We start from the raw sequence: 16,510 nt of genomic DNA on the forward strand, positions 1-16,510 counted from the left end.
CTCTACTCTCTGTTCATCTAATATTGTCCTCCCCTCTGTTCTGCAATCTCATTGAAAAATCCGTCCTCTCTACCACGGATCCAATCTGAAGAGCCTTTCTGTGTCATTGGCTTGCTATATATTTTCTCCTTTGCCTGTATACGCTTCTTAATTTCTCTTCATAGAAACTGCTTGGGGATCAAGTTCATGGGGAAGATTAATACTAAATGGCATGCTTAAGTACTTACCATAGGCCTATACTTTATTGGAAAACTAGTGCGTGTTCTAGATAGCACTTGGGATAACTTTGGCAGAAGGATGAAATGGATTTTTTTCAGTCTGGATGTAAAGCACGCCCAGAAAACATTTCACTTGCCATTTTTTTAACCTGAATTTACGGCACCTGCATCTGTACCAGTCTTAACTGCACATCTTCACATCACATTTGTCCTAGCAATTAGGTACTACTTCTATTTTTCTCAAATTATTTTTATTTTAAATTAGGATGTGGAATTTGACATTATGATCTTTTCATGTTTGATTTTTGGGCACTTTTAAAAAATTCTTAATACAGATATCAGGTATCAAAAATTAGGCAGCTAACTGGATGACTTAGCAGAACTGATTAGTGGTTAAGGGACAAACATAAAGTAGATTTGGATTTTTCAACTTGGGCTACTTGTCAAAACCAATTTAAAGTGATAATTTTTAATTTGGCTATTTACCACTACATTTGTTTGCATTTATTTCACTGACTCACAAAGCTAATGCATTCCCTGAAATGTCTCTGAGAACTCAGGTGAGACACCACAGGCTATGCTGTCTGCGGCTAGAATTTACTAGGATTAAAGCAGATGTGGCATCACACGGGTCTGCTAAGCCTCGTGTGATTTATAAAGATATAAAATATATATTTTATGATTATGATGATGCTAAAAATTTTGTGGATAATAATATAGTCACATTGGAAAGACAGAATATAACAGCTGCAGAAAAATCACAAAAAAGAAATGGAAACGAACCCTTACTAGCTCATCTGACTCCTAGGAAAATGAGTATTTGCATTTCTTGCTGTTATTATTCTGTTTTGCACTTTGTCAAGCTAAAAGTTGACACACTGTAAATATGGCATAGTTGATTTCTAAAGTAGTTAAGCATTACAAGATTTTTACTATCAAATTTAAAAGGTGTATTGTTCCTTGGTATGTACACATGCTATGGATACTTCAGTAATTCAAACTGAAAAACAAAGAATAACTTTCTTCTAACTACTGATTTATCTATATGTTCTCCTCAGTTTGGACACTGAATTAGAATGAAAACATTGTTTTTACTTTATTTAGGTAGATTTCATATCAAATTTATTTTTAAATTCTTAAAGCACAATGCTGAGCTGTCTTGCTTGAAGATGCCACATGAGAATTTGAGGCATTTTCCTTTCTTTTCACAGGCTTTTTTTGTTTGTTTTACATAATGTTTGTATTGACCTTAAATCTTCTTTAAAGGTATTCCAATTTTGCTAAAAATATCTTAGGAAAGTATTATTACATTGCTGTCTTATAAGTCGTATAAGTAAAGATGAAATGTCTGTGTAACACATTTTACAAAATATTTCCTTGTGAATATATGTGTCCATTAGATGTGTATTAATTGAGTTATATATGAGTATTCAGTAAAAAATATCCCTCAATCTTTAGTTTAAGCTAATCTTTATCCTTAGGATTCACTGAATTTTCCAGTATCCTCACCTAGCTGCTGTACAGACTGGAGGTGCCTGAAATCTTTTGGTCCGCATTGACTTGTTTCCATTGGTGAGCATGCACAAAACTGCTTAGAATGTGCTATCACTGAGAAACTTATAACTGTAACTCTGGAAGTACTGATGAGCAAGATATTGCCCTAACCATGGTTGGTTTATATAGACAGCACCTCCAGGACATAGAAGGAGAAATACACGTATGGTGAAAAATAGACCGTAACGTGCTCTAGAGTGAAACACAGCTCTCAATACAAAATCAGCCTTGTCTCAGCGTATCTCACCAGGGACCCAGTTCAGACAAAGTCTTCTCGTGTATCGGTCATACCAAACTTATACAAAACAGGCAAATGGGGTGGAGGGAGTGCTGTACTCAATGGCTCATTGGCTAGAAAATTCACTTGTTAAATAGGATATATGTTCACAGGTCTTCTCTTCATCTCGATTTAAATCATTGTCTTAACTGTTCCAAGTGAACTGAGTTTCTCAATTAATGGGCTATTGAACATAATGCTCCATCTTTACTCCTTTTCACTATCATGCCTTTCTTGTTCTTCTGACTGCCAATTCTGTTGTGTATGAAACGGCTAGTCAGTAGAACAAAATTAAATAAGAACAAGGATTTGACTGTACAGCCTCTTGGTTAGGGCTCCAACTTAAGAGGTATGAGAGTTAATTTCTGGTTAATTACAACGACTGTATAATTACTTTAGGTGGTGGAACATCTCAGAATGAGAACTGAAAGGTCTTTGTTCACTGTACTGAACTGTCTGGTGATTCAGATATTATTTAAGGATATGTGAAGGTCCTGTGCTCAAGTCTTTGTTCCAAATCAAGGAGGATGTGGAGACAAAACTCAATCTCCTTCTTTCCAGATAAATATTCAAATAATTCTGGTGTCAGCTAAAAAGGAAAGAGATCTTTATCTGTGTTGTTGTAAGACAGAATAGGCCTGTTTTAAATGTCTCTCTCACTAAAATGATCTATAGGAAGCATTAGTGGGTATACATATCTCCCTCTAACTCAGAGAAAGAGCTTGCTTACAGCACAAAAGTAACTTGCTGCTAGGGTATATGTAAGCACAGCAGAAAAAATGTTGATGGGATATGGTGTTAAAAGAGTAGAAATGTACATGCCAAAAGATTTTAGGTAGTTTCTCTGTTAAGTGAAGCATTTTGGTTTGGTTTGGTTTGGTTTGGTTTATTTTGTTTTAAATGGTAGTTAGGTATATAAGTCCATCTTCTGGTGATTCCTGGAACATCTAACCAGAGATGAATTTCCTTTATAACAGATCACCTACAATTTAGGTACCAAAGTATCAATATCCTTTTGCCAATAATGCCATCTAATTCTAAACTTGAACTTTAAGATGGCCTTTACAGGGCCTATTATGATTTTGATAACAGAACTTGGTTAATTTGAAGATTTTCCTTATACATCTGGGTGCTTTAATAGATTGGGCTAAAGTGATCATCACTGTTGGATACAGCCCTGCAATTTTATGGGCTCAAATGCAGGTTTATACACATATTCTTAGATGCCTTCACCCCTACGCAGTGCAGGAACGATTAGTGAAATTCTACTGAAAATTAATCCTCAACACCCAACCAGTCAGAACAGTCAGAGTTAATAGTGAAATCCATCAGCAACCAGTTATTAACATTATGAAAGATTGCACACAGTTTCCAAACTGTTCTCATAAAGAAAGATAAATATTAGAGAGATTGTATAGATTGGGCTTCATTTCATAATAGATATTGTATGCAAAATATGGGATAGTGGAGTACTTTACTGATCTGGCTATTTTTTCATTGAAGAAATATGTGCTCAGTCTGAAGTTTATCTTTCTGGTATCATTTAGTTTTCACATGAAGAAGTGGAACATTAAGAGCTACTTGTACTTCATTAAGAGGTACTTCTCCATCTACCCATCCTTTAAGAGATGAAAAGGGGGAAAAGTTATTAGCACCCTCTTTAGCTTGGGAAGTCAACAACTTAAATATGGTGCACTTGAGCACAGGCACCTCCTATGCTTTGCTTTGCCCATAAACCAAGTACTGAAATCAGAGGAAACAAACCTTCCAAGTGCTTCAGAAAGCACGAATCTTCCTAGTTTTAGTCTTGTTCAGAAGAATGAAAACTGCATAGGGAAGAGAGAGAGTGCAACATTCATATATATGTCCTCAATCACAGCATATCTGGCCATCTAGGACCCCTGCAGAGCACCAGCAAGCTTTATCGCTGACTTGCCAGCTGTACTTCGCAATTATCTCTGGTAAGCCAGCAAGGTAGTCTGGGGAGCAAGAGCTAAGCCCTGGGGGAGATGAAGCACTGGCCTAAAAGTACAGGAGCCTGGAATACAGTGTGACAGGAAGAGCAAACGGCTCCACAGAGGTTATTTAATTTTTAGATTCCATAATTCAAACCAGTTTGGCTTACAGTAATGAAGACACAGAAGTATGTGAAACACATTAGTATACTAACAAACTCTCAAAAATGTTTAAAGCATTTTCACATGATTCCTGTGTGGCTTAGAAAACACAAGATGGGATGAGACAGAGTAAATTCTTCACCAGAATGACACTGGGAGCACCTGCACAATTGCCTCTTAGTTTTAGCACACTTAAACAATATAGCTATCCCATACTTATGTTGTTAGAATCTTCAGCCACTGTGGAGCAAGTATTCCATAACACAGCAGGCTGCAGTCTCACAGTGTCTGTGGTGCTGATGCATCTTTAGCTGCTAAGCCATCAGACTCTCTGGTTTGTTAAAAGTCTTGCCACCAATATTGAAATAATCAAAGGGGAGAAAATGAACATGATTCTGTATTTAGAGAGAAAAGGAAAATGAACGTAAGCAGAATCTCCTGTAACCAAACAGTGTGAAGACCAAAACACAAGCTGTATCAGCAACTAAGTATGGCTTACTGAGAGATGATTAGGTGTATCTGTAGAAGAGCTATAACGTGAAGGGAAGGGGGGGTTGTTTATACATAGTGTATTATTTATGCCCATGACTTCTAATTACCTAACTAGTTCTCTTTCCTCTCACGTATACTTTAGTATACCCACCAACCAGAGAAAGATGTCTACAGCTAAATATCTGCCAATTATTATGGACTTTTGCTTAATATTCTATTGTTCCACTGACAGCTCAGTTTTTAATATATCATTTTATACTATCCTGTACATCATCATTTTCCTGCCTCCCTTAGGGGCTTGGCTGTAATAGTTCTTATTTATTTCCACAAGCTAACATATATGCAAAAGATCTTGTAGTCATGATGTCACCCCCACCTCCCTCGACTCTTCCCATCTTTTTTGTTAAAACCTTTTGTGCTTGTTTTTAAAGTTACCTTATGAAGAAGCCTAAGTACAACATGTGTGCAAACACATACATGAGTCAAATACACAGCTTGCTGTGTTGTTTACTTCCTGATCCATAAGCACACAAGGTACTCCTCAACAGTGTTATACTGCAGCCTTTTCTTGTGGCCTGTAAATCTCTTTTTTCAGTTAATAAAGTTGAAAGCAGACCTGAAGGAAAATAAAAGGGCAGCGGTGACAGAGAAAACTGCCTTACTTCCAGTAGGTGAGGCAGGAGTACAGTGCCCCTTATAGTTACTGGTCATATGACAGAATCTGTTCAGCGCCTTCTGAGTCTAAAACAACTGCAGAGAGCATTTAATCTGGGCTGTGGTGTCACAGTCCAATTAGTTGCATCAAATCCTATTTCTTACTCCATACTTGTTTTCTGAAATGTTTTTGGAGGAGAATCTTTGATAATATAAGCCGGAGGTGACAGTGACTGTATCATTGCCTTTGAAACAGAACAGGCATCTTCAGTGTCAGTAGTTCTCAAACTTTCAGTATTGTGTTTCTATAAATCTATTTTGGCTGTGTTTTTGTTTTGTTTTATTTTGTTTTGTTTTAAATGGGCTCTTTGGATAAAATTTCCTTAGGTCCAGTGGTTGACAGGTTGAAAAATACACATTTTTATTCCATCGGATTTTAATAACAATGAAAAAGTGTACAAGTTTCATGGTCAAGACAGGACAGTGGGTACAAAAAAAATGTTATCTTAAGGCAAAATTTACTGTCAGGGAAAATGGAACATTCCTTCTGAACTCACGATCTGGTAGTGCATGTGCAGGTTGGTTGTAGATGGTTGCTACAATAAGGCTTCTTTCATACAGGTGTGTTTATGCCCCAGGCTTGCTGGCCACAGTCCATTCCATTTACAGAAGCTGAATTAAACAATAACTACCGCATTGCAAAAAGAAGGAGGAAAAAAAAAAGGTGAGCGTCAAAGGAGATGCCTGAGAGCTTTGTTAGGGCCAAGAAAAACCCTGTTGCAGTTGTCAGAGCTTGTTGATGTTGCAGAGAACGGCACTTTTTTTTTCTGCTGGATTTTGTGGTTCTGCCTTAGGAAAGAAAGTAAAATAGAACGGAAGAACAAAGTCCTACTCTATAAATCAGCAGCTGCTCCTTGCCAGATCAAAGGAGTGACATTTTTGCTCCTGGACTACTTGTCCACTTTAGGTGCTTGACAGACAGCTAACAGCTGGCCTGTTATATAGTATAGGAGAGTTGGGCTACATCTTCTTCAGAGTAGGTGACAAGCTAATCAGAAATATCCATAGCACAGGACATGTGAGTGCACCTTGATCTCTTCAAACATACCCAGTATGTAATTGCTAAACACCTTTATGCATTTTTGGCAAGTCGCTACTTAGGTAGTTTCCACTGAAAAGAAGCAGAATTAATGCCTTAATCTAATTTCATCAGGAAAGTTAAACTGATGTTAAATTAGTTGACAATCCTCCTTTTCAGGTCAATTTAGAGTTGGCTAAAAAGCTAAAAGCTCAGTATGAAATAGTTAAAAAGATGTATAAGTTACTTCAATGTGGTCTTTCAAAGTTACATATTTATTTTTGAATGAGTTGCCGAAAATGAGAGAACTCAACTCTCATTTAAGGAGCTGGACGATCTGATTATGTTTTCAAGCCTGCTGGACCATCATCTGTTTTGAAATTTTATCCTGAGAGTTGATGAACTAGCATATCTTTAAATGCATGAGTTACTTAAGATTTTATAGGAGGTCTGTTATCTACCTATAACACGGACACCTACCAGCAAATCAAAGCACATACCAAATTAGCTAAAATTGTATTTAGCATCTCCATAAGATGTATGTATACAAACCTGGAATTTTAATGTCAGTAGTAAAAATTTCAAAGCAATTCAGTTTCTAGTTGATTCCCATCTGCAATAAATCAAGTACAGGATGAGGTTACATACTACAGCTTATGTCTATTGACTTTGCATTTTATCTGTAAGATATGAATAGCTAAGGAAGTATATCTGCTTGTCTCCTCCCTTCCTTTCAAGTATCTTTAAAAGATCATTTTTATGGTGCATGATAAATAACTATATATGAATAATTTGATGGCACTCTGGAAGAGCAGTCAGCATTGCTTGGGAAATGAGAGCCTGCCAGGCTGCTGCATGGCTTTGGTTTCGGCCACACTCACTGACTGTTCCTTGTTACCAGCCAGAAATCCAAAGGGCATAAAAGAGGGTACTTTTCCACCTAAGTTGAGGTTTTCTGAAAGCTTGTAAGGATATGCATGCCTTTCCTTTGGCATTTTCTGGAGGTTAGTGGCCCTGCCTGCAGCAGTGGGGTTGGAACTTGATGATCCTTGGGGTCCCTTCCAACCCAAGCCATTCTATGATTCTATATGCATGTATGGCATAGTCCTTCATTACCCTCACCTACAAGACTCACCTCCCACCTTGACATACTCAGGGCAGCACAATCCCCCTCACCTCATGCACTCTCACCATGTGAAAGCCCAACATGGCCACCTTGCCCCTGGGACTGTGGGGAAGCCAGTAGCCCTGGTGCCCCAGCCTACCCTGGAAGCATCCCTTCGACCCTATGGTGATGGAGCAGTGGCACGACTGTGGGGTGCAGGCAGGTGTTCGCCCTCTCAGGGTGCTGAGGTGCACTGAGGAGCCCTGGCTGCACCCCACTGTGGGAATGCGATAGGTGCAGTGAGGTGATGCGTACCTGTCAGGGCACCCTGGGGCAGAGACCAGCATGGCCCTGTGAGCAGGCCCCTGGCCAAGGGCATATGCGAGCATGGCTGCTCAGGGTGTGTGTTTCAGTGTGAAACACACTAGGGCTTTGGCAGAAGCCAAATCATTTTCCTGTGCTTCGAAGAGGTAGCTTGGTAACCAAGAGTTACGTGTTTTAAGATACATATTTTCTCTGAGGTGAATAGGTGCCTGGTTGCCAATTCTCATGATTTTATCACAAGGCTCAAGTTATTTCATGTTAACTCACAGCCCTGACTTTCCAAGTAAGTTTCTAGATTTTGTTGCTGAGGAAAGCAGTTTAAAAATGTGACACAATGACTCGAAAACAAGGAATGTAAATACAAAGGACACTGTTTAAACTTCTGGGTTTTTTTTTAGACAGTCTCACAGGTACAGGATGGGCAAATTCGTGGTTTTCAACAATTGACAGTTCCTGGTGCCATAACGTATTTTTGGAAGATCCAACACAAACATACAAGATGTGGCATAGGTCTCCAGGGCTGTTAGTGCCTGCCTTGGGCTGTTGGCACCCAGCTTAGATGCTTGCTGTCATTTTCTAGAGCCCTCCTTCCACCAAATGTGGATACTGACTTAGGTCCACTGAATCACACCTCTGAGAGATGTGAGATACCAAAATTAGCTTAAGAAACTCAGTTTAAGCAGCCTACCAGCCCCCTTCTCTAACAAGGCTACTCAAAATGATGTGAAACCCTGTCAGGCAATGAACCTGCCTGCTCCACTCTCTTCCCTGAAACCAATCATGGAAGTAGCTCCATTTCTCAAGATTTGGGACTTAAGGAAGCCTTGTTTAGGTGGCTCATTTCCAGGTGACTAAGTCAGCTTTTTTAACTCTCCTGTAAGGAATGCTACAAGTAAGTGTTGGTAACCAGGTGTGGCACAGATACAGTGAAGCATAAACAAGGGCTTTTTCAACCATTTTTATATGCACACATACAAAGGGACACCTAAACCTAATTCTGTCAGTTTAGAATACATATTGGAGGGAGAAGTTAAATAAACTAAGATAACTAGATTTTACTTGCTCAGATAAAAGTTTTGGTGACAGACAAAGATTGCTACAAAGGCTGGATATATTGATAAAAGTGTTTCTGCAAATTAGTTTTTGTCTAATGCATTCTTTCAGTTTGCTGTGAACTCCTCAAAACTTATGAAGTTTCTCTTTCAGATTGGGAAAGAAATTATTTTCTAGGTTACTTATCAAAACGTTTTTGTGACTTAAATACAGTATTTCATTGCTTATTTTTCCTTCCAAATTAGGGCATGCTTGGGCAACATGGGATCACTGTAGCATGCTCTTGGGCTAAACACTGACGTGTTCACAGTCCGAGTACTTAAATATCATTTTTGGCAAAGATTTCTTTTCCCGGCCAAGGTAAAAACATTTGTACTATTTCTTACAATGCGTTTTAAAGCTGTTACTCAGTGAAACGTTGAAGCAGGTGCATAAACCCCATCAAGCCTGACTTCCCTTTACCTAAGTTTAATGAGAGAGTAGCTTTGCATCTAGATTTGGCAGGCTTTTGAAAAATCTCATTAGACTGTTCCTCTGGGAACCTAAAAATTTTGAAAATTAGACTATATTTTCAAATGACAGAAAAAAAGAACACTTTGACCCTACATTACTGTTGTTATTGTTATTACTGTTATTTTTATTGCAGTTATGCCTAAGCCTGTGACAGTGTTCATTCAGTATTTGTATTCTTTTCAAGAGAATAGGCAGAATTGTCTTCCTGGGCTAAAATCTAAATTCAAGCAAAACTTTCCTTGTCAATAATCCTTCTAGAGAACTAGCGCTGAATCCTTCTCACAGATTTGTTTCTTTCTCTGTTTTTCACATAAAGAGTTGAGAACCCATTTTTTGTGGTGGCTGATCTGTTAAATAAGTGCAATATTTTAACACCTTATTTTCTTGGACGGATATGTTAAGTGAAAAATTCAGATTGAGGACTGATACTGAAAAGTTTTGAGTTGTACTTTGTAGTCCATGCTGTCCCTCTGTTTCTCATACAGAGCAATATACTCTGCTGTGGAAGACTAGTTAAGTTTTGTACCAGTTCATCTCACAGAAGCTATGAGATGTGCAGACAATCAATTGGAATTAGATGCCACTCTCTTCTTGAGTTCCCGTTAAACCTCAACTTGGAGATGAATTATGATTTCCAAGCTTTCATGCTGTTTGTCCTCCTGAAACTAAATTGTTGTAAGCCTACATCCTTAAGATGTATTTTCCATGATAGACATACACTAAAGCTAGAGACGTTTCTAATTCTGATTACCAATCTGTACAGCCACCAATAGTTCACTTTAAGAACTAATCTTACATAGGTTCACTATGGAGAGGTCCTTGTATCTTGAAACACACAGTATGTACAAAAAAGACAGTGGAAACAACGACAAAATTGTTTTTGAATGTGCCAGACATGAAAAAGCAGACTAAGAAATCTCTATTTGCTGTTTATTCTCTTTTGCACTTGCAGACATATTTCTCCACAATTTTATCTGGATCTTGCTTATTGTACAATTGAAATATATTATGTAAATGTGAATTTAACATTGTTTGATATGACTTGAGATAAAATATGATAAATATATGAAGAAGATTAGTTATGGAACTTCCTATAACATTAAAAAATGCATGTTTATTTTGGATAAAGAAAACCAAATCTCTATTTGAAGAGATGCAATTAAATGCATATATTTAGATTATATTGTCATGCTAATTAGCAATGGTAGGAACCAATTAGGACTAGGGCTACCAAATCACCGGACTATACTGCATATTCACTGGTGTACCTTTACTGCTCTGCTGTGGGTTTTTTTTGTTTTTTTTTTTTTTTTTGCTAGAATTAGATAAAACTGAAGTAACTTCTTTTTAAAAATCCATATTGTTGAGCAATTTGAGCCAAATCCTGTTGGCTGCGCTTTCATAAATTGTCCCACTAAAGTTACCATAACTCCTCGTGTGAGAAAGATAGACTTTGGCTATAGAAAATATATGTGGCTGCTTTAGGTAGCAATTAAAAAAATACAAGATGCAAAAAAACTTATTTCATTTCAAGTGACTGTTGTTTGAATAAGTGGGGTTTGTAATCTGTCACTTGCAAAATGCTGGAAGTGAGATTTTCATTAAACGTACTATGTCAATGACATGTATTTCTCAGCATTACACACCTCATTTATCATTCTGGAATGAGGACCAAGTACCACATGAATGTAGAGTTTGTGAAGGTATCGACTCACAGCCCTGGAGGCTGATGACCCCTCTTTATCTACACAGCAGGTAAGGCACAAACGGTGGCAATGTGAGCTCTCTCTGCACTCCCCTGCCAGTGTGCCTGACTGCTAATCTGGGGGAACAAAGGAAAGATAGCATATGGATAGCAGATTGTACTGAGCGCTGAAAGAGGACTGAGGAAATCTATGTTGGGAGTGTGGCTCTGCCAAAGATCTCTTGTATGACTTTGGCCTTGTCACTTAATCTCCGTCTGTCTCAGTTCCCCTTTGCAAACAGGGAGAAGGCGTCTCCTCTCCCCCAGGCTTTGCCTAGAAATCTGTTCAGACTGTGAGTTCTCTTGGACAGTGTGTACAGTGTGGGGTGAAGTACGACTGAGCTTCACTGGGTTCTCTAACTGCTGCTATCATCCAAGTAATAGGAATTACTATTAACAGAAGTGTAACAAAGAAATCTATGTCTTGTTGATAGATTTTACTCATCTTTTCAGGCCATTCAATCTTTGGCCTCTGGGTGAAGGGTATGAACAAGGCAGGCAATTAGTGTCAGGAGCAGAGCTGTGAATTCTTCTTTTATAGGGTTCCAAGTAATGCTGGAAATAGTGGCATTGGTGTTCTCTTTATTTTTTTTTTTTCACCTGTCTTTTAGTGCCTTTTGAAGATATTTGTGCCAAAATAACATCACAGTATTTCTGCAATGCACAAATTGAAGTGCTGTGCAGAAAGCTGTATTTTGCTTTACTTTGGCTCTAGAGATTGCTCCCTGAGAGATACAAAAAAGCCCTCAGAAAAAGAAAAGAAAAAAAAAAAAAAAGAAAAAGAAAAAAAAAGTAAAGACTAGGGCAGGGACTGTGGCTTTTATGTCTCTATTATGCACTGTGCATATTTATAGGGCAGTATAAAGGACACATAATAATCCACAAACACTGCGTTCTGTGCCCTTCTCTGCCAATTGTGCTGATGTGCTACCTGATGTAGCTACTGCTATGACATTGGATTCAATTTTTAGTTTGACCTGAAATGTATGTCTGTTTTCCACCCACAATTTTGCCAATGTAAATAATTCCAAGTGCAGTTTTTCAGACATTCCCACTGGTGGGTATAGCGGATGCCATCACTAGCCAGGATTTTTCAAAGGACTCATAGGAAAGGAACTTCAAAATGAACTGAATGCCTAAAGCTCCTGTGCTCCTATATCTGAGAATATGACAAAGTACCTTCTCTTCACATGTTGTTGGTCTAGAGGATGCCATTTACACCTGCAGTTATAGGCATGCACAGAAGAAAAAAAAAAATGAGATATAATTAAATCAGAAATTGAAACAAAATTGTGGTTTTTTTGTGGGGAAAAAAAAATGCTGGACCAATGTGATAATTTTTTTCACTTTTTTTTTTTTTTTTCGGGTGGTCGGCAAACTCATTACTACTGGGGCTTTAATTTGCCTTTCCAAAACACCTAGTGAACTGTCTATAGAGTTCACACAGAAAAGTTGGCATTATTCATATCAGTGGAATATAGTAGGGAGAAGTTCTTTTGGAAGTGAATGGTTGGACAAGATTTTTCAATGGCCAATATTTTCAATATCCAAAAGGCTTTAGCTCTGGTGGCTGTAAAATAGGCAAGACCAGAGTGGAGTATCCAAATCTGTGCTCTCACAATCCCAGTCGTCACCTGAAACCTTTCAGGACTTAGAATTTTCTTAATGTTCTGCTTTGTTGTGCAAACCCATTGAAAAAACACTTCAGAGGGCACCCATTTCTTACTAATGTAAACTTTCTGAGGAGTATCCAAAGATATGACCTCTGGGTGAACCTTTAACCTTCCCCTTAATTATTTGTTTGAAGACAGTGTCGAGTTCTCCCGCTGAGAGCCAAGGCCCATAATGCTTCGCAGCCCTGTGAGTAAGGGTGTGCTTGCAGGGAAGTGGAAAGGGACATAAATAAGGGGACCACCAGATGTAAACAATAAAAGTAGTTGGGGTTTAAATAAAAAAAAAAAAAAAGAAAAAAGAAAAAAGAAAAAAAAAAGCAATTTGGTTTCCCTGAAGAGTGGCCTGATTGAAGAACACGGGTTAGTAAGACGAAAGGCTGGGGGGGGGGAGGAATGCCTGTTGTCTGTGATTTTTTACAGGCCTAAATAAGCGTTCATTCCATTCTTTAAAACCTTGCCATCTGTATACACCATTAGAAGCTCATAGGAGAAGAGAAAACAGTCTTATCAGGCTTTCCTGCTAATCTCTATTGGCCTTAACTTTAGCTGATAAAAGGCATGCTGGCTAGAGAGGGTTCAGGTCAGCCTCCATTTGGTCAGTGTGTAACATTACTGGAAAGCAGCTAAGCAAATTAAGTTCTGTTGGAGACCTTTGTCTTTGAGGACAGAAACGCATCTAGAAATCACAGCGCCAAGGCAAGAAATGCCTTCCCTGCGCTGCAGTCAGAAGGGAATAAACAAGTGCGTCGACTGCGTCTGAGTTTTTATTTTAATACCTGAAGTCATGAGTAATTCTGAGGCAGGATGACATTTCTGACAACTGAATTATACTTTTCTTAAAGAATAAAGAATGTCTTCAGGATGTAAACAGAGAGATGCAAAAGAGCCCTTTAGTGTTACTTGTAGCATTTATGCATCTGTCTAATGAAATTTCCACAACTGTGATTACAGGAGCTGCAATCGAAGGTGTTCCATCCTTTATTATCTGCGAGGGAATTTCGCGGGGGAGGCGGGAGGGAATGCAACAAAAGGGCTCACGGAGTTGATGCTATAGAAAGGCCAGCAATTTGCTAAATGAGCAGATGAACTTAGTTTTCAGCTCCTAACTGAAAGACTTGGCGGGGCCTTGGATCGGGCCCAACGGCAATTATTGGAGGCTGTTTTGGATGATGGGCATGTTAGTATTTCTGAAGAGGATTAAACACCAGTATTCGCCTTCATTAGCGCTCCTTAAGGGTCACCGGCCCAAAGCCCGGGCTGTGGAACAGCACACAAAACCTGCGCTGTGGAACAGCACACAAAACCTGTGCGGAGCTCGGAGTGTTCTCCAGCACAAAGGGGGACAAAAACAAGCGTGGCCGTGAGTGATGGAGAATTGCTCCGTTGTGAGAGAAACGGTGCGAAAAACTGAGCTTGAAAATTATTTCGGTGAAATTAATGCGCCTGAGTTTGTGCTGCTGCGTGTAGCTGTGCATTAAGCTAACGAGAAATATGCAAGCACTTATTTTTGGATTACCGGCAAAATTAAAGCCAGGCTCCGCAGTCCGCTAACCGCCTTCCCCAGCGCTCAGAAGCCCCAGCACCCAGCGCAGGGCCTGGTTGGAGCGGGAAGGAGGGAGGGGGAAGAAAAAAAGAAAAGGGGAAAAAAAAAAAAAAAAAAAAAAAAGAGAGAGAGAGAGAGAAGTTATTTTGGGCCTAATCCCAACCACATGTACCTGCGGCCGCGGCCGCTAACGAGCGCGAGGTGCCTGGCTTTACGGCCGGGCGCGGGCTGCCCCGCGCGGCCGCAGAGGTCGCCCCCGGCCGGCACTGACCTCGCGGCGACCCCGCGCTTTACGGGCGGCGGCGGCAGGAGCTGCGGAGGAGCAGGAGCCTTTCTGGGCCGGCCCTTATTGCTGCTGCGCTGGTGATAAAACTTCAGACAGCCTAATTGATGGCTCTGCTGACCTAACAATACCTTGTGAAAGCACGGTGTGGCAAAGCCTGGTCCTCATTTATGGCCAGCTGCAAGGGGAGCTGAATCCCTGTGATGGAGGAAAAAAAAAAAAAAAAAAAAAAAAGAAAGAAAAAAAAAACTCTCGCAGCCTGTGAACTTTAACCAGGTTCCGAACAACCCTGAGAAGTTAAAGAAACAATTGTCTTTTAACAGAAGTTTTCCTTCACGTTTATTTGTTCCAAGCCTGCTGGCAAACCCAGCGCTAAGCCGGCCGGTCAGATAAGCACATTACGGGGCACCATTCCTGAGCACTCGGAGGAAAATCCCTTAAAGTGAAATTCTGTTCTGTAAGAAAGAGATGCAAAACAAAACGCATTGCTGCGCCGCGCTGAGATCTCGTCGGTTTTCAAGCAGAGGTGTTCCCAGAACACAGAGCGAGCTGATGAAAGGACTGCTATTCTTTGTATTCTGTTTCAGGTTTATTAATGCCAGAAGAAGAATAGTACAGCCTATGATTGACCAGTCAAATCGAGCAGGCAAGTTCTAAGTACTATCTGTATTCAAGTCCCACAGGCGCAAATCCTCATCAAGTTATTCTTCGGGAGTCCCATCACCTGGTAAATAAATGCCCCAACCAGGCATTCTGGGAGATTGTTTTTTTTCTTTTTTTTTTTTCTTTTTTTTTTTTCTTATGGCCCCAGAATTCTGCTGTAGGAAGCAACTTCGCTAATTGGTGCTAATTGGAGATTTCCCACCCTGACTCTACTGAAACTGCTTTTTATTTTCTCTCTGAATTGGTAATTGGGTACAAGTAGTAGTGCCACAAGCAGTTTGTTTGACTGTGAGCTCTTGAATTACTCATTGCTTGTCTGCATCCAATCAGCAAGACAATCTCATTTTCTTGCTACCCACAACTCCTTGGTGTATGCATTGCTTTCACTTCTGGAAGGCTAGCTGTAAAACTCATTGTATCCATTCATTTGCTTTGACAATTCACAATATGCTATTAATGTGACATGGTACCGTACTGACAAAAAATATTAAAAGATTATTACTTTTGTTTGAGAATGCACCAGATATATTCCCAGCAAAACATATGATTTTTGCAACAATACTTTTTTAAAGTTTCTGTGAAAGTGCTCAGAACGTGTAGCTCTTTGAACAGCAACTGGTGCAGTGTTAATCATGCCACTTTGTGATATGCGTTTCCTTAGCATACTAGGGAGTTGTGGTTTCCTGCCATGAGGTTATGGGATAAAACGCTTCTCCATGTGGTGATGACTGTTGTCACTAACAAGGGCTTTAACTTGATGGTGATTTCGCCTGCTGCTTCACTTTAAAGGTTTTTGAAAAGGTTATTAATCGTTTGGGAAACTCTTCCCACGTAGCATTAAATTTCTTTTTCATTAACAGGTGAAAAAAGGGGGAAAACACTAACTCAACTAACCATTCTAAACATTAAATCAAGTGTAGAGTGTGTATGTAAAAAGGGAAAACAATGTTCAGAAATTTTGTACTCATTCTAGAGCAGGTGAGAGTAGTTTTTTTGCGTTTTGTTAAGCTTGACCATAAGTACCCTGTATCACAGATGCCAGATTCACAACTTCATGTAATTAGAGAGGAACATAATAAGTACCTACTTCATTAAGACAAAAAAAAAAAAAAAAATCCCATAGCATTGCAACAAGCTTCCACTGGTTTGCATTAAAGGTAAGTACAGAAACAGATCTGGAGCGAGTGAACTGACTTGACAAACTTGTTTATTAGGCCCC

General features: G+C 39.3%; 1 protein-coding gene across 21 annotated transcripts in view; it reads left to right on the top strand.

The window, feature by feature from the left end:
* Nucleotides 1-16,510, top strand: part of MEIS2 (Meis homeobox 2) — a 170,930-nt gene that overhangs the window by 148,992 nt on the left and 5,428 nt on the right. For 20 of the 21 annotated variants that reach the window (NM_001397983.1, NM_001397984.1, NM_001397986.1 and 17 more), the window contains one exon: nt 15,216-15,274. In NM_001397983.1, the coding sequence (NP_001384912.1) occupies nt 15,216-15,274 (59 nt within the window). Of the gene's footprint in view, nt 1-5,933; nt 14,444-15,215; nt 15,275-16,510 lie in introns of those variants that run through there. The other variant, XM_040700585.2, reaches the window with a different exon arrangement.

The sequence above is a fragment of the Gallus gallus genome, chromosome 5 (genome assembly GCF_016699485.2).
Source record: "Gallus gallus isolate bGalGal1 chromosome 5, bGalGal1.mat.broiler.GRCg7b, whole genome shotgun sequence".
NCBI classification, from domain to species: domain Eukaryota; kingdom Metazoa; phylum Chordata; class Aves; order Galliformes; family Phasianidae; genus Gallus; species Gallus gallus.